The sequence below is a fragment of the Apaloderma vittatum genome, unplaced genomic scaffold, assembly GCF_000703405.1.
Source record: "Apaloderma vittatum isolate BGI_N311 unplaced genomic scaffold, ASM70340v1 scaffold35292, whole genome shotgun sequence".
NCBI lineage: Eukaryota > Metazoa > Chordata > Aves > Trogoniformes > Trogonidae > Apaloderma > Apaloderma vittatum.
The window spans coordinates 5,444-21,107 of record NW_009703776.1 but is presented as its reverse complement, the minus strand read 5'-3'; the positions used below and the strand labels follow the sequence as shown (position 1 = coordinate 21,107).

The 15,664-nt window shown below is 37.3% G+C and overlaps 1 protein-coding gene across 2 annotated transcripts; it reads right to left on the bottom strand.

Moving 5' to 3' along the window:
• Window positions 1-2,409: 2,409 nt before the first annotated feature.
• On the bottom strand, window positions 2,410-14,851 carry RNF170 (ring finger protein 170). Of its 2 annotated transcripts, none has more exons than XM_009864744.1 (6): window positions 14,708-14,847; window positions 10,042-10,117; window positions 8,519-8,627; window positions 7,469-7,542; window positions 4,823-4,927; window positions 2,410-3,115 (listed from the first exon to the last, which is right to left on the bottom strand). In XM_009864744.1, the coding sequence occupies exons 1-6, from the start codon at window positions 14,842-14,844 to the stop codon at window positions 2,846-2,848; spliced, it is 771 nt and encodes a 256-aa protein (XP_009863046.1). In that variant the 5' UTR covers window positions 14,845-14,847; the 3' UTR covers window positions 2,410-2,845. The 2 variants fall into 2 exon arrangements, with proteins under 2 accessions (XP_009863046.1, XP_009863047.1); XM_009864745.1 differs by having other exon boundaries at window positions 2,652-3,115; window positions 14,770-14,851.
• Between the last annotated feature and the right edge of the window lie 813 nt (window positions 14,852-15,664).

The window sequence follows — 15,664 nt, the reverse complement described above, 5'->3', positions numbered from 1 at the left end:
TGGCTCTCCACACAGTATCACATTATTTCCTTCACACTTTGAAGCCAGTGCTCAGCTCTAGCACTTACCTTTAACATTGCTGCCAGAACAACTTGGCAGCACACAGCTGAGGAATACTACAAGCTCATGTATTAATTTCCAGCTTCTTGGGAGCTCTAGAGCTCGAGTTAAACTCAAGTGAAGTACCCAAGACAGTTAACTTACAGCTAGTTCAGATTTGCGTAAAGGAGCAGTGGCCAGACACTGCAGCACAGATTCATCTTCACATTACAGCTGTTCACAAAAAGACCTGAGCAAAATGTAATACTGTTGCAGGACCAAAAAATTTCCACAAGTAAGCACGCCTATCTGTCAAAAGGAAGGATGGTCCTAATTTTGTAAAGCATTTAAGGTGTTGAATTTAAGCTTACAATGCCACTCAATATTCAAAAACAAGTATAAGCCTCTGAGCGAAACCATTCTGCCTAGCAGAAATGTAGCAAAGCAAGAAACAGAACAAAGCTACTTTACATGGCTTCTCAGAGGAGCACATGTCTTCAGGTACACAAGAAGGTCTACTCTTCAGGAACACACTCCTTAGATGGATATTTCTGCATGAACTTCACAGTAGCACGTGGAATTGGGGAGCTCAATGAAAACGAATCACTAAGCAGCTTCACTGTACATCCATATCTACTCTGGATTCAGAGAGTCATGGGAAGTATAAACACAGTCACAGGATGAAGCATAAACATAAACATATGGCGGAGGTACGAGATCAACAGATTCTATGAACAGACTCCAGTTGTTCTACAACAGCAGTTCACACTCTTCTTTAAGCAGACATACGATTTAAACTCCAGGAGAAAAGAGGATGGGGTGAAATTTACTCCATTAAAATAACTTTTTTTTGAGTTTGCTCTCAGCTGGATCACTTGGGAAAACCAAACCAAACCAAAACCAAGACGATGTTTACAGCAAAACTGCAAAATCCTGTCTTAACTAATAGGCTAAACCACTATCTTGCCTTGTAAACGTAACCACGCTTACTCAATAACACCTTAACGACTTTTAACTGAGGTAGCTAGTAAGTCACCACCATACATTAGCAATGCCAACACAGAAGGAAAAGCTTAACTGAGATGCTCAAAAACAATTAGTTTGCCAAAATCAATAGCATCTGCTTCCAAAAATGTAATTTTCTGTCTTGCTGTCCTCCTCCCACCCTTGTTTCACATCCTGTTTCTCCTCTTGCCGATCTCTAACAAACAGCAACAACGAAAAAATTAGCTTTCCAGTTCATTTGTAATATGTTTTTGATTTTTCAGAAGCAACATTTCAAATGAAAAGTCAGTGAATTTACTTTCAAATTAATGTAATAAAACACTGACACTGAAGGAGGACAATCTCTAACTCCAACCACTTACATGTCAGGTGCCAGCTCTGTCATCTCCCTGCACATGCCTAGGTGCTAGAAGCTCTGCAAAGATGCCTGCAAGGGCAAAATAGAAACTGTGAAAAGGTCCCGTTCATTCTAAATCTCATCCTGTATTTGTAAACATGCAAAGAATCATCTTTCTAATCACTGCCTGTCAAGTAGCCAGGAAGCTAAAATAAAATGGCAATTATCATTCCGCTAGCTAAAGAGTAGATACAACTATCATATCCTCGACCTTTCCAGTGGCATTTGTTTCTTAAAAGGAACATATTTTCAAATTACTTCTGCAGCTATGATAACCTATTCAAATTCAACACAAAGAAAAAAAAAATCACTTTAAGGGTAATGAATCCCCTGGTATTTTTTAAAACATTTCCAGGAATTTTTTTGTGGTCCCTTATCACAGATCTTTTCCAAGGCAGTTCAGAATCCCCTCTACCCACAGTCAAATCAACCAACCAACCAAGAAAACCCCAGCTTAAGATCAAACATCCCAATATCCAAGTTGTTTAATAGCTGCAATGCAGAATGTACATTCAGGTTAAGTTCTGTAGTGTAAACATCCAGTTTTGACTTCTTTTGCTCAACCACTATCTAAAATTTGAGGTCTCTCTTCATTGGCTAAAGGAATGCGAACTCTCACTTCAGCCACTTTTGATTACATCAGCATAAAACGTCCGCTTCAGACATACCTACCAAATAAGCCTGAAGAGAAAAACCATGCTCCTGTTTAAAAATAGAGCACTAACCAGTCTGGCGTGCATAATACTGGTTTCTCTATCTAGATCAGATACTGTGTGATATAAAAATAAAATTGTACAAATTGCATGCAATCATACATAGTGCAGTTCAGGCGACAGTGAGGTGTTTTTTGGTGTTTTTGTTTTTTTTAGCATATAGACAGTAGCAAACTGCAGGGTAGTAACTCTAATGTGTTCCTTTTTTGTTTTCTTCCAGAGACGTACAAAGCTACTTTTATTTTAAAAAACTTTAGCCCACCACAGGGAGACATTAAACAATTTATCCTTGACAACTGTACTGTGAAGAATTTCTGAATTTCCTTACACATGTCTAGATTAACTAAACAGATTTTTTGTTAGAAGTCCTCTGCTAGAACTTCTTTTTCACAAACAACATACCAGAAAAGATGATTTCTGCTCTGACCACACACCATTCACCAGGTGGAAGTAGATGAAGGTAGTTTATTACATCACAAAACTAACCTCACCCTTATGAAGTGTATGTAATAAACAAATTAAAGATTCCAGTTAGGCATCACCACATACTAACCCTTCACATTTGTATAAGATGACCAGCAATGAAATTGTAACTACAGAAACTGTACACAGGCGCCTTGCTATATCATACTTACATTATAGTTTTAGAACATTCCAGAACCACCTCTCATTCAGTTCATTTTTGTCCATCTCATCTATTCAGCCGCTGTGTTACCACTTCTCGGTACATGATAGAGATATATATCAGCAAAAGAAAAAGGACAAAGAAATCATCCAAGAACCCCAGAATTCCAAAGAGGGCTTCAGGAAGAAAATCCAGAGGTGAAGCCAGGTAGAGCAAGGCTCCAAGCAAGCAGAGGAATATTCTGATGCGAAACATCCAGAAGAGGCCCCCAACAGAAAACATCTCCCTGAAAGCATGCCTCAGCAAAGTGGGCAGGTCCATAATTCTTTCCATAATCTATGAAGAAAGAAACCAGAAGTTAATATTTTCTTTTAGCAACAGGTTCATGCTAAATGGCTCTTTTTCTTTTACAGTCTGAAGTTTCTATTATTACAGTACAGCTTTAGAATCTGTCAGTTTATAAAAATTAAAACAAAACCTAGGAAGACAACACTTTCAGAATTTAGTTTTGCTGGGTAAAATGTCATAATTATAATACATACATTTTCAAGAAACAGTCAAACTGTGTTATTCTATACCATAAAACATACATTTAACTCACTACAAAATACATTAGCAGCTATTAGAAGGAAAACAGTGACTACTAGAGTAAAACAAATGACTAAGAAAGATAGAAACAGTAAACAAGTTAAAAGGAATTAAACACACATCTAAGCATTATCAGGAAAAAACCCCACAAGTAAAGTAGAATAGGTTGAAGTTCTTCAGAAACACAGCACCTCCTCCCCTGGCATATAATCAGTGATTCACATAAATTTCCACAGGATGGATCAAGCTACGAAATAAACTAAAGAACCTTTAAATGAATCTATCCCTGGCTCCGTTGCATTTTCCTACCATGATTCTGTCGTTTTAGCGGGGCACTGCTCAGTAGGAAATACTCAGGATTTTGTTGGGAAGCCAAAGGAGGGATGCACTTTGAACAGATTTTTTTTTTATACTGGTTCCTTTTCTACTGTACCCAGTTTCTACACAAAGCCATGTCATTAAAAGGATTGCCAAGGCTGAAAAAGTTCCCTGGAAAGGAATCTTGTACGTGGGCATGGCCATATACTGTGTATAAATCAAAGACAATCCTCCTAGCCCAATCAGGGCTTTAATGCAGACTTCTGGCACAACCTCAGACAGGTTACCGGGGACTAGATATAGAGCCTAACAGAACCTGAAAGCTAGTTTAATTCTAGTTGAGAAACGTAACTGTTTTGTGGTTTAGAACATTAAAAAAATATTCCTGTCTCACACCTCTTTTGCCTTTTTGGACTGTGAGCTTTTCTTTCTAATGTTTTGTTACTATATTCTAATTCAATTAACAGATAAAAACAAGGAGGGAAGTTACTAATATGCATGTGTATGCATTTCACCTTGCGAATCAGAACATGCACATTAAGAAGACAGGCTCACAAGGCTGACTTTCTGAAATTCATAGAACTCCTAGCTATTCATCAAAAAATCCCATTTATTTCACTCAGAGAGCAGAATAAGTAATATAATTCAGGAGGAAAACAAAAAAATCAAGACAGTATATAGATTGAAATCTGAGGAAGAAAGGCACAGAACTTCAGATTCTTCTAATCAATGTGAAGAGATCAATGAAGTGAATATTCATTCTTGCAGGTCATGTATTTCACTAAGTGTTTTTTAATAATTATTAGTCCTTTCATACTAACAAGTCAGAATTAAAAAAAGAGCCTAATACATGAACAGGGAACTTGAGGCTTATTAGCAGTTCTCATTCACAATCAAAATGCAAGTTTCCATGCTTTTTTCACATAAATACAAATAAATATTTTCAAGGTCGTGGGTTTGCCCTAACTGTATAAATGTAAATTTCCTAAGGAAAACTTGCATAGTGCCTAAGTATCATGAACAGAAAGTTCATATCTGATTGCGGGAGGCGGATGGGGGGAGGGATAAACATCACAAAAAATGCTTTCATTCTTGTCTAAAATTACTGATTTCCACTCAAATTTAACCAAAACTTACAGATCTGGGCTGTCCTGAGAACCTCCGATTGTAATCATTAACATCTTGAAATACTTGGGCTGCATCCTGCTGATCTTCACCAAAGAGTGGTAAAAACAACGTTACCTAGGCACAGCAGGGAGACTTTGTTACATATGAAACCCTCTTAAATGCAGGCATTGTGGACTACAAATTAAAAAAAGTAATCTTCAGTAAAATACATAGAATAAACTTTGTTTTAGTTGAATATTCAGTAGCAAAATAAAACGTAAAGTACTATCATGGACAGAATCACAGAATCACAGAACTGTTGAGGCTGGAAAAGACCATCATCAATTCCACCATGATCACCAAGTCCAGCCTATGACCCAACACCATCACATGGGCTAGACCACAGCACTAAGTGCCACATCCAGTCTCTCTCTAAACACCTCCAGGGACGGTGACTCCACCACTTCCCTGGGCAGTGCATCCCAATGTCTGAGCACCCTCTCCATGAGGAATTGCTTCCAGAGATCCAACCTAAACCTCCCCTTACACAGTTTCAGGCTGTGCCCTCTCATCCTGTCACTGGTTGCCCGGGAGAAGAGCCCGACCCCCACCTGACTACAACCTCCCTTCAGGCAGTTGTAGAGAGCGATAAGGTCCCCCTGAGTCTCCTCTTCTCCAGCTAAACACCCCCAGCTCCCTCAGCCTCTCCTCACAGGACTTTCCCTCTAGTCCCTTCACCAGCCTCGTTTCTCTCCTCTGGACCCACTCCAGCACCTCAGGGTCTTCCTTGCAGTGAGGGGCCCAGACCTGCACACAGGGCTCGAGGTGAGGCCTCACCAGCGCTGAGCACAGGGGCAGAATCACATCCCTGCTCCTTCTGCCACTAAGTCTTAAATTCATTACTTACAACTCTTTCCAGACTATTAATGTTTTAAAAGATTGTTAAAAACAAGCATAAGAATCCTCCTACCTAAAGAGGCTTACAGAAAATTCTTCTAAACACCTAAATCGTTTATGTTTCAGAAGTGGGATAGATGGTTTGGAGAATAAAGTTAAATTATCAAATTAATCTTGCTTTGTTTCTCAAACTGAAAAATCAAATAAAGCAAAAAATGAAGGCATTCCTCATCCATCTTCAGAATGCCACTGCATTTCAGCAAACAAGCAGGAAAACTCATACTTTTCCAAACAGATGTTCATACCAAGACCAAGGAGAAAAATACAGAACAATAAATTAAGAGAAAAATGTATTAACTTTCAGCTCTTCTGTAAACACAGAGAATTGTACTATGTTCTTGGGTTAACTTTCACACAAACGTGGAAAAATATGTGAAGTCATATTCACATATATCTTAATTTATCTTTCTGTATAGGAGTTTCTGAAAACTTAAGACTTGTATTTGGAAGCAATGTTCAAGTATAAAATGCAGACTGACACAGGAGACAGAAAACGCACAACACTTTAAATTATTATAATCTTCAAATGCTCCCTCTGTAACTGGCCTCTAAATATGTATCTTGTTTCTGTGCAGCAGTCATATTTAGCAGCTGACAATACGAGCAGATCTACATTCAATGCCTGGCCCTTCTGACTCATGTTGTTCATGTGTACATACTTCCATCCTCCATTTATAAATCTAACATTACTTTTCTTACTTCACAGGGTGAGAATGAATGCATAACCATGCAAGCAGTACCACCCAATTTACTCAGAAGAAAGTAGAAGAATATCTATGTAAGCAGATGCACCAGAAAAACCACTTATTTTCCCCTTTTCCATCTTCATCACCTTTATTTTTTGTGTGTCTCCCCATTGGAGAGAGACATTGCGCTCTAAACCCACTCTTTCTTCCCTTAGTCATACCCATTTTTCTTTCCTTTCCTTCCTTCCCTCTGTGTTCTTACAGCCATTTGTCCTGACAACACATACAATAGGAGCAGGATATAATGTATGGGCAAAGGCGTGAAGCATGTTACATAATTCATCAGAAGTCACTGGCTCTGTAGTTTGTGCACTGTTAAAATTAAGATGTACTTTTGTTAAAACATACACTGTAAGACTCTGAGATCCTAAGTGTTAATGAGTTGCAGGGACATATTTCAAACTGACAATATAAGTAAGTTGCGTAGGAAGTAGGTTAATGCTTGCTCTACAAAGCTCAGATTAATAATACATACAAACTAAAAATAGAGACAAAATACGAAGTTGACACGGGTAGGCTTTTGGCAGGGAGAGAAGGAAGGGAGAGGGTACTTCTCAGAAACCAGTAGTACCCTGCCTGCTGTCAGTCCTCCACAACTGCCAGGTCTTTCAGATGCAAGTTCTGTAAAGAAGTTGTACAACATCCCCAACAGAAAGCCCTGGAGAACTGTAGAGAAGACTTTACAATTTTGTTTTCATATACTCCATTACAGAAAAACAGCTGAGTTATCAGTGTTGTTCATGTCAATTTGAGTTGCAGGAACAATTTGTATTTTTTGAGCCACTTGGCAAAGTGGAAAGTTTTAAAAAAAAATAAAAATATTAGTGCCCACTATCCATGTCTCAAATATCTGTATTCTTTCAGCTTCACAGACTTCTGTCAGTCTCACTATTGCTGTTCATCTTTAAGTGCTTTTCTGGTAAGTTATACTAGGAAGTCAAACTATCAGGCCCATAATAATTTAAAATATTACCGTTTGTCTGCAGATTGGACAACGGATGGCACCAAGCCATGACCCATACCTCCAGTAGGCAATAATGCAGGAACCTGATGAAGGTAATTTACAGACATTTAAACTTCTGAGTTGAAACACCCATTGCATGAAATAGTATGTTACACACTAAGGAAAACAATGGAACTGTGTAAGCAGTTATGTTAAATCCACCTTTTCTGGTGTAACTTTGAGTACAGCATTCACCGCACGACACTAAGAAACAATGTGTTCAAATTCAATGCTGTTAATGAGAAAAATCCTGAATAGGTCCAATGAATAGGCATTATTACTTTTAAGGTACTATTTCCTGAAAAAACAGAAAACTTCCAAATTTTCAACAGAAGAAGTAAACAATTAAAAAATTTACAAGTTTAAAATTAAGAAGGCACGAAAATGTCAAGAGATGTAATATTTATCCTAAAACCCAGGCTTTATTATCAGAATCTCAACAGATGAAGGAATATATAAAAATGTGAGTACTTTAACAGTTTTCCAAAGTTGTAAATTTTTTAATTTAAATGACTAGGCATGGTATGCAATATTTACTCTATAAAAATAGACTAATGCAGTGAGAGAATTCTACTGGAACCTGAAAGATAGAAAGCAAAATGCTACATAAGACATTTATATATAAATTTGAGTTAAGAGTAAAAAAACTTCAATCCCAGATAAAGATAATACCAAGCAGAACTTTTCACTCTTTCTAGAACACTTTTTTAAAATGATACATTTCCAAGTGTTTTTCAGCCTGTGCTTTACTAGCTAGAAATAAATCATACCCCATCCCTGACATTTTAATATTAACTGCAGATTCAATCCTGATAGCATATGAAAAAACACAGCACATTCACAAAGCAACTTCACAAATATATTTTCTCAACATCTTATCTAAAAATTATTTCTAATGTAGACTAGAAGAGAAGCAGTTAAAATCGAACATAACTTTGCATTATGGCGACTGTAGTAGTGTCAAAATTTTGTATTTCTGTTCTGATTTTATGTTTGTGGCTTGGGGTTCCTCTTGCTTACCACAGAAGAGATGTCCGCAGTTTGTTTCTATAGGAAAAGTAGCCTGTTGTAAACACACTGGACAGGACATATCTGTATAGAAGCGATGTCTATCACCAGCAGAAGCATCCTGTTGGAACAGAAGAGACATGCAAAGTATTAGATACACTATTTTGATATCATAGAATGTCTTAGGTTGGAATGGATCTTAGAGATCATCTAATCCAATAAAAGTCTGAGTTAAAAAAAATAATACTAAATCCAGTGTTCATTTACTAGAAGTCAATGAAAAAGAAATATATTTAAACTCAAAAATCAATCGTAGTTAAAACGCAAAACCTGATACACTAAGCAAGCTCTTCTTGTGACAAGCCCATCATTTACCCTTCATCTGTTATATATGTGTTTGCTTCAATCCAGTTAAAGACCATAAATAACCAACCTTGCTGGTCCTTCACATTGTTAGATTAGACATGATGAAGCATGAAAAACAATTCAGACCTAGACTGTTACTTCACTATCTTAATTAGTTTTGTCCAGATTCAGGTAACTAAACAGCGTTGCTTGCCAGTTGTAGTATTTACCATTCCCAAACCCAAGAATAGATGTCATCTTGTGTGCGTCACTGCCAAGAAATTTGCTTTTCTCCCCACTTTGCCCTGTTTGTCTTCTGCATAAATACACACTGTAGTTAAACAGCTGTCATTGTTTCAACATGCATTATGCTGACTCTCCTCAGTACTCTCCAAAAGCTTGGCTTTTCACCCCAGGACCCAGAATTGGCAATTTACAGTAACCTGGTGTAGACTCTCCTGTTCTCTGCTCTGCATGTCAGAACTGGATGTGGTCATTAAACCATAGACTGGTTTGGGCTGGAAGGCCCTTCAAAGAGCCCAACCTCCCATAGGGAGGGACATCTGTGATTAGATCAGGTTGCTCAAAGCCCCATCCAGCCTGGCCTTGAACACTTCCAGGGAGGAGGCATCCACATCTCTGGGCAACCTGGCCCAGTGTCTCATGATCTTTCACCATAAAAAAAATCTCTTCCTTACAACCCATCTAAACATAACCTCTTTTCAATTTAAAACCATTACCCCTCATCCTGTTACTAAAGGCTTTGGTAAGAAGTTTCTCTCTGTCAGTCTTTGTTCTCTAGCTTTTGTTGCTGTGTCATTGTTCTGCTACACAGAGTTTATCAGCCTAAACATCTAACCCCTGTCCTGTGGCAGCAAACTGTACTTCAGATTTCCTTTCCTTTAACACCAAGTTCCCAGGAACATTGTAGGAACCACACAACATAATCTAACACACTCCACCTTGTGGCAAAAACTTGTTTGGAATAAGAACCAGCCACATACTTAATTTTAATTACTGAACTCACCCATAAAAAAAAGGCCTATATCATCTCACTACTTGATAAATATCAAGGACATCTAAGTAAGCAAGCTTCCATAAGTTTCAAGACCAGCTTCTTTGAGAACCTTGGAGAAGTCTACACTACCCCAAACCAGTCAGCTGAATGACATCACCACTTAGCATAGCACCTGCTCGGTTTGAAGCTGCTGACGAAGGGCTCGCACTAGCTCTTGATTTTCTGGATGTATGTTCTGATGTTCATTTCTGTGAAAGGAAATAAAAGCAATAAGGAAAACTAACACTGTGACTGAACACTGAAAAACAGCTGATTGAAAAAAATGAAACTTGAACAAAGGGCAAAAAAAATAATTCTTTCCTGCTACAAAGTATTTTAAAGGAAGTACACAATTAAGGAAACAGGACATTTAATGCTGATCCTAAAGTTACTCTTGAAATTTAAAGCTGTACAGCAGTAAGATTTTTCAGAGAGACTCCATAATCAATCATTGTATCATGTTTTAAATTTTCATCTGAAACAAAATTAAGCCACTAACTTGCAAAAAACTGCCTGAAAGCTTTTCTATTCATCATGCAAAAATATTTTTAATTTTTGCGTCCACTGCCAGTTTTTGTATTGTTGGTCTACTTGTAAATTTCTTACATTTTTTCATTCACTGCCTAAGCTATAGAGTTGAAAAATTCTAATTATTTCCATTTTATCTGCTACATGAAAGATTAAGACATAACATTTACATAAGAAGGGGCAGGCAAACTCTTAAGATTTAGAACACTGAATTTATGTAACGATCAGCAGACTGGATATAAAAAGAAACCACTCTTTAAAATCACTCTTTAAAAAGAAAGACTCTACTGGAAAGAAAACTACAGGTTATAGATGCCAAGGGAATGCCATAGGGAAGGGACTTACTGAAAAAAAGAGGCTGGATATATTACAAGTTTGAAATTCAAGAGCACAATGGGGATAGACTTCGACTTAAAAATGATGTTGACAACATTAAGAGGTGTTGAGTTACCATAAATACGAGTCAACAATATCATATTCAAAACTGAATTTTTATACTCTACTCATATTGATTTCACTGGTGATACATTTTGCTCAACACTCCTGAGGTCTCAGCTGGATTCTGGTTTCCATTTTGGGCTAAATGTATAAAAACACATAGAGAAGTTGGAGGAAGCTCACGAGAGAAAAAGAACAACTGCCCACATTTTTCAAACATTACAGAAAGAATGTCAGTTCATATAGAAAACTGCTCATGGAGAGAAAAGGGGACAGGATAAGGCTTTCATTCTATAAATATGAGCAACTATTTCCCATGGTTATCTAACACTGGTGGACAAACATTTTCTAACCGCTAAGTGTACAAAATCAGAAGAGGTTACCTCAGGGCACTGTGATCTATCTTTGACTAAAAGTTAAATCAAAAAGCAGGCTGCACCGCTTCCAGGAATTATCTAAGCAAACTGGTCTTCTGTCAGAGCTGCAGGCTGGACTGGTTGAATTTTTAGGACATTTTCTGGTTGCAGTTCTATTTACATAGCTTCCTCAATGGCTCAGGGACCTTCTGCAGTATTTTCCTTAATGTGATGTGGGCAATCATAATACTGCATTATTGCTATACTTAACATTTTGTCTCCACTCTTTCTCCAAAGAGGAAAAGACAAAACTCTCTATCTTTTAATATTAACAATTACATCAGTATCAATATAAAGTAAATTTATTTGGCATTAATACAGGTGTCATATATGAACATTTTATGACAAATACCTTACATTCTTACCCACTCTGGGTCTCCATGAGTCAGATTTTGTGGATGTTGTCTGTCACACCTTATGCGTACAAAAGTATTTTCTTGTTTAGATGCTACAAATGAAATTATTTGGCACCTTCAGTTTCCCAGGACTTAGATACATATTGAAATTCAATTCAAATCACACACAAATGGAAGGTGTGAATTATAAGCCAGTTTATTATGATTCCTTCATAAACAACTACTTGCAAATTCGTTGCTAAAGTGTTCAGTTATATGACTTTACTCTGGTATCACATGGCAGGTTGAATGCATGGGAGTGTTTTTAGAGCTGTAGAGGTACAGTATGCACAAAATCTGTCACTTATGCATAAGATGCTGAGGTAGCAGAACACTGTGCAATGTCCAAGAGGGGACAGGCAAAGTCCAAGACATATCCAGTTCCTAACTTCTGTCATGCAATTAGTGGAAGAAAATAAATGACGTAAATGAGAGAGTACAGTGCCATGTAATTAAAGGCATTATCAAATAGAAGCCAGGAAGAAACAAAGTTAGATGTGGAGTCTTTTAACTTCCTCAGTTCTGAGTGTTAATACTCCCTAACTTCAGGGAAAAAACTCCCATAAAATGGAGATATTGTACCATGTATCACAATGGGCCCCACCAAATTATCATTACCAGAAGGAGAAAGGCTGCCTACTCATTCACTGTGCAGAATTCACACACAGAAAGTAAGGGACAGTACACATGTGGCCTGGTGTGCCACTGTGCAATGATGGATGTTGCTAATTTCCAAGGAATAAGATCTCACTTCTGCTGAAAATCCTGACTTGATCTTACACCAAAACCATACAATGAGATAGAAAAATGAGAGAAAAAGATCTAAACCTGCAAGTTCATAAGTGTGCGTTATGTAAGTCAGCTGAGACAAGTAGGGAATCTCTGGTATAGAACACTGGAGGGTCAGGCTCCCTCTGATTTTTTGGATAAACTACATTTTCACAGTCTCATTTGTAATGTGACAACTTACTCACAAGTTTAAAAGATAATAGGAAAAAATCTGGCTGCATTCTATCAAAATGTGTAACTTAAAGGCTTTGTCAAAGTATCTTACAGTGACCGAACTAAACGTCTGCCATTTGGTATATACTGCTAATAGGTTTCTCCACCAAAAGCACAGAGACCTTCAGCTCATGCCCTCACATGAAGCTTTACTGAGTTCTTCCTGCTGGAAACAAGTAGAGTAACCACATCCCTTAACAGTTCGTCTCATAGTCCACTTCTGCCCCCTAAAATCTACTACAACACACACCCCTTACTGCCTATATTTACTTTTTATTCAGGTCCTGCAACCCTACTTGTTACCCTAACCTCTCTTCCATGTATCCTTAAGCAGGACCTGTTTCTAGCCAAGTGAAGTAATTCAGATGTTGCACACAGAACCATGTGTGGCAAAGAGACTGGGGTAATGTACACAGTACAGGAAACTCACAGACCACAGTATTGCTTAAGATAATTAGGGAAGAAAGAGAACACACTCCTTTTCTCCCCCACTCCCCCTTCAGTGCTAAATAAATAAAAAATACTATATTTTTTGTACTGTGCAGATTTTGATGGAGTCAATACAAAGGAGCTAGAGGAAAAATGCTGCTGCATACAGACAATTTGAGAAGGTATTAGAATGCACAGCAGAGAGCTAAGAAGATACTGATAGGACTTCCAGTAGTCAGTCATACAATGCAGAAGTAAGCAAGGTTATAGACTTGACAAGTATGGAATCATTGTGTCCAAGTTTGTTTGCCCTTCCAGAAAATAAACCATCAGCTTACGTAAGAGGATTCATAGGCAAGGTTTTTACTTGGCTCATTAACATGGCAGATGGATTAACTAGCCCTTTTCTCTCTCCACCAAGTAACCATCCATCATCAATGTACCATCTCCCTGAACTCTAATCCTGAGTGAACTCCCACTACTCATGCCCATTGCTGGCCCTTGTTACATTCTTCTTCATGTTCCTAATCTAATTTCTTTGATGAAGTTCAAAAACAGAATGTTCGCTTTTAAAATTCAACTTATGAATGCTAAAAATGTCAACTTAAGGGGTAGAGAAAGCACAAGAGAGCAGAGGGAGAAAAGAAACTCTCCAAGCCCCCTGAATAACTGAAATAGCCTTGGAAAGAAAAGCAAGGTGAAGTGCCTATGTTAGATTCTTTTGCTGTCTCTCAGTCCTGAACAGCAGCGCTGCTTTGCAGTCCAAATAAACTTCCTCATTTCTGATTTCTTTTGTAGCTTGCTCTCATATAGCTCCTATTCCCCTAATACAGCTCATACAGATTTTACTGAGAAGGGTCTGTAAGATCAAAGTGTCACTAAAATTGTGTTCTACCACGTTGTTAAAACTCTTCTGTGTTCAGAAGTCTACAGACATCCATAAAGAAAAAAGAGCCATTTTGAAGCTCAGACTTACTTTCCCTAAACACATAGGCTAAGATATTTTTCAGGTTGCAAGAAAAAACCTCTGAAATTAAAAATAAGCCTTGAACACTTGACCATTAAAGTTACTGAATTCTGAACTTAACATTTTGTTTTATGAAAAGTGTATTAAAGTCCATTGTTTTCCTGTATGTTAATTTATAAGCAAATAAGTCAATTTATTCATGTTTGGTTGGGTTTTTTTTTTTTGGAAGGAGACTGCAGCTAGAACACACACTGGAGGATTACATTCAATCTTAATTGTGGATTCTTTATTGACAAATCTGTATTTTATAACCAAATATGACACACCAGCCATATAGACTGTTAATTCAGCCATTTTCAGTCTTAAGGAACGATGAACATTATTCAGCTTGAACATCTAAAGATAAGAAGAGTTAAACTTCATTTCTGAGAAATGCATCATTTCATTCTGTAAATTACAAAACTCTGCCAAGTAATTTTTTAAATAGAGTAAGTGATCAAACAATAATTTCCTTAATGTCACAAAATCAGAGTTATTTTATATACTAATGCAAAAATTTGTTGAGAAAAGTCGGAATTTTACAAATGCATGTATGTGGATTAATTCCTGTCAACATATTCTCACCTTAAAAGCGTAAATACCAGAGCAGCAATGAAAGTGAAACTGAGCACAACTGCCACCAGTACCTGGTCACTTATTCCTTCTATAACTGAATCATTATCTAGCTTCAAACTCTGAACTTCTGTTTGGTGACTGGCCATCACAGCTCTAAAATGTAAAAAGAAATATATACATGTGCATACATATATAAAAAAACCCCATACACCACACATATACATTTTAAACATGGTTACAAATAATATGTACACACATCTACTCATACGCATAATAATTTCCTGAAGGAACAGATTAGTCACTGCTGGGTGAAAAAAAATGGTAAAAGAAGAGGGAACAGATGCATTTTTACCAAACATTGAGCTTGCTGCAGTAGACTGAAAAACATTTGTCTTGCGCAGTAGCAAAGCCTTAAATGACTGTGTTGTGATCGAAAGATTTTTTTTTTTAAAAATATCACTCAGATACTTTACCTAGGAATCTTTACCGGGTAACTTGCCCAGGAATAGGTCATTGCTGAATTAGACATATTGTAAGGACAGTTAATTTAAAAAACGTTACAATGACACTGCATTATCAAGAATTTTAGCTATTACACAATACACCATTGACAGTAAGTTGAGATTATGTAATTCTTAGAAACCTGATTTCTACCACTGCTATGAAGAAACAAACAAGGACATTTGGGGTTTAGCTGGTTTTAGTATGTTAAATGTCCATTTGGATACACAAGAACTACCCGAAGTATTTTATATTTTATCAGTCTTTTTTATGCATAACCATCCTTCAGCTGGAAACATGGGAAAAATTTGAAAAACTATTACCAGGTTTCCCTAGTTAGACTCACTTGGTTTGTATTCCTTTCAGATATGCAATCCAAATGACTTGCCAAGGCTACCGTTTATTAACCCACAGGATTAATCTACCGCTGGAGACGAGCAAAATAAAATGGTTTCCATTACACTG

Bases quoted from the DNA above. Each gene is read 5' to 3' on its own strand.
- RNF170 (XM_009864744.1), bottom strand. From the start codon at position 14,844: ATGGCCAGTCACCAAACAGAAGTTCAGAGTTTGAAGCTAGATAATGAT. The intron at 10,118-14,707 runs GTGAGAATATGT...TTCCTTTCACAG, and splicing joins CTGGTATTTACGCTTTTAAG to AAATGAACATCAGAACATAC. The intron at 4,928-7,468 runs GTAATATTTTAA...TGCTGTGCCTAG, and splicing joins GTCCAATCTGCAGACAAACG to GTAACGTTGTTTTTACCACT.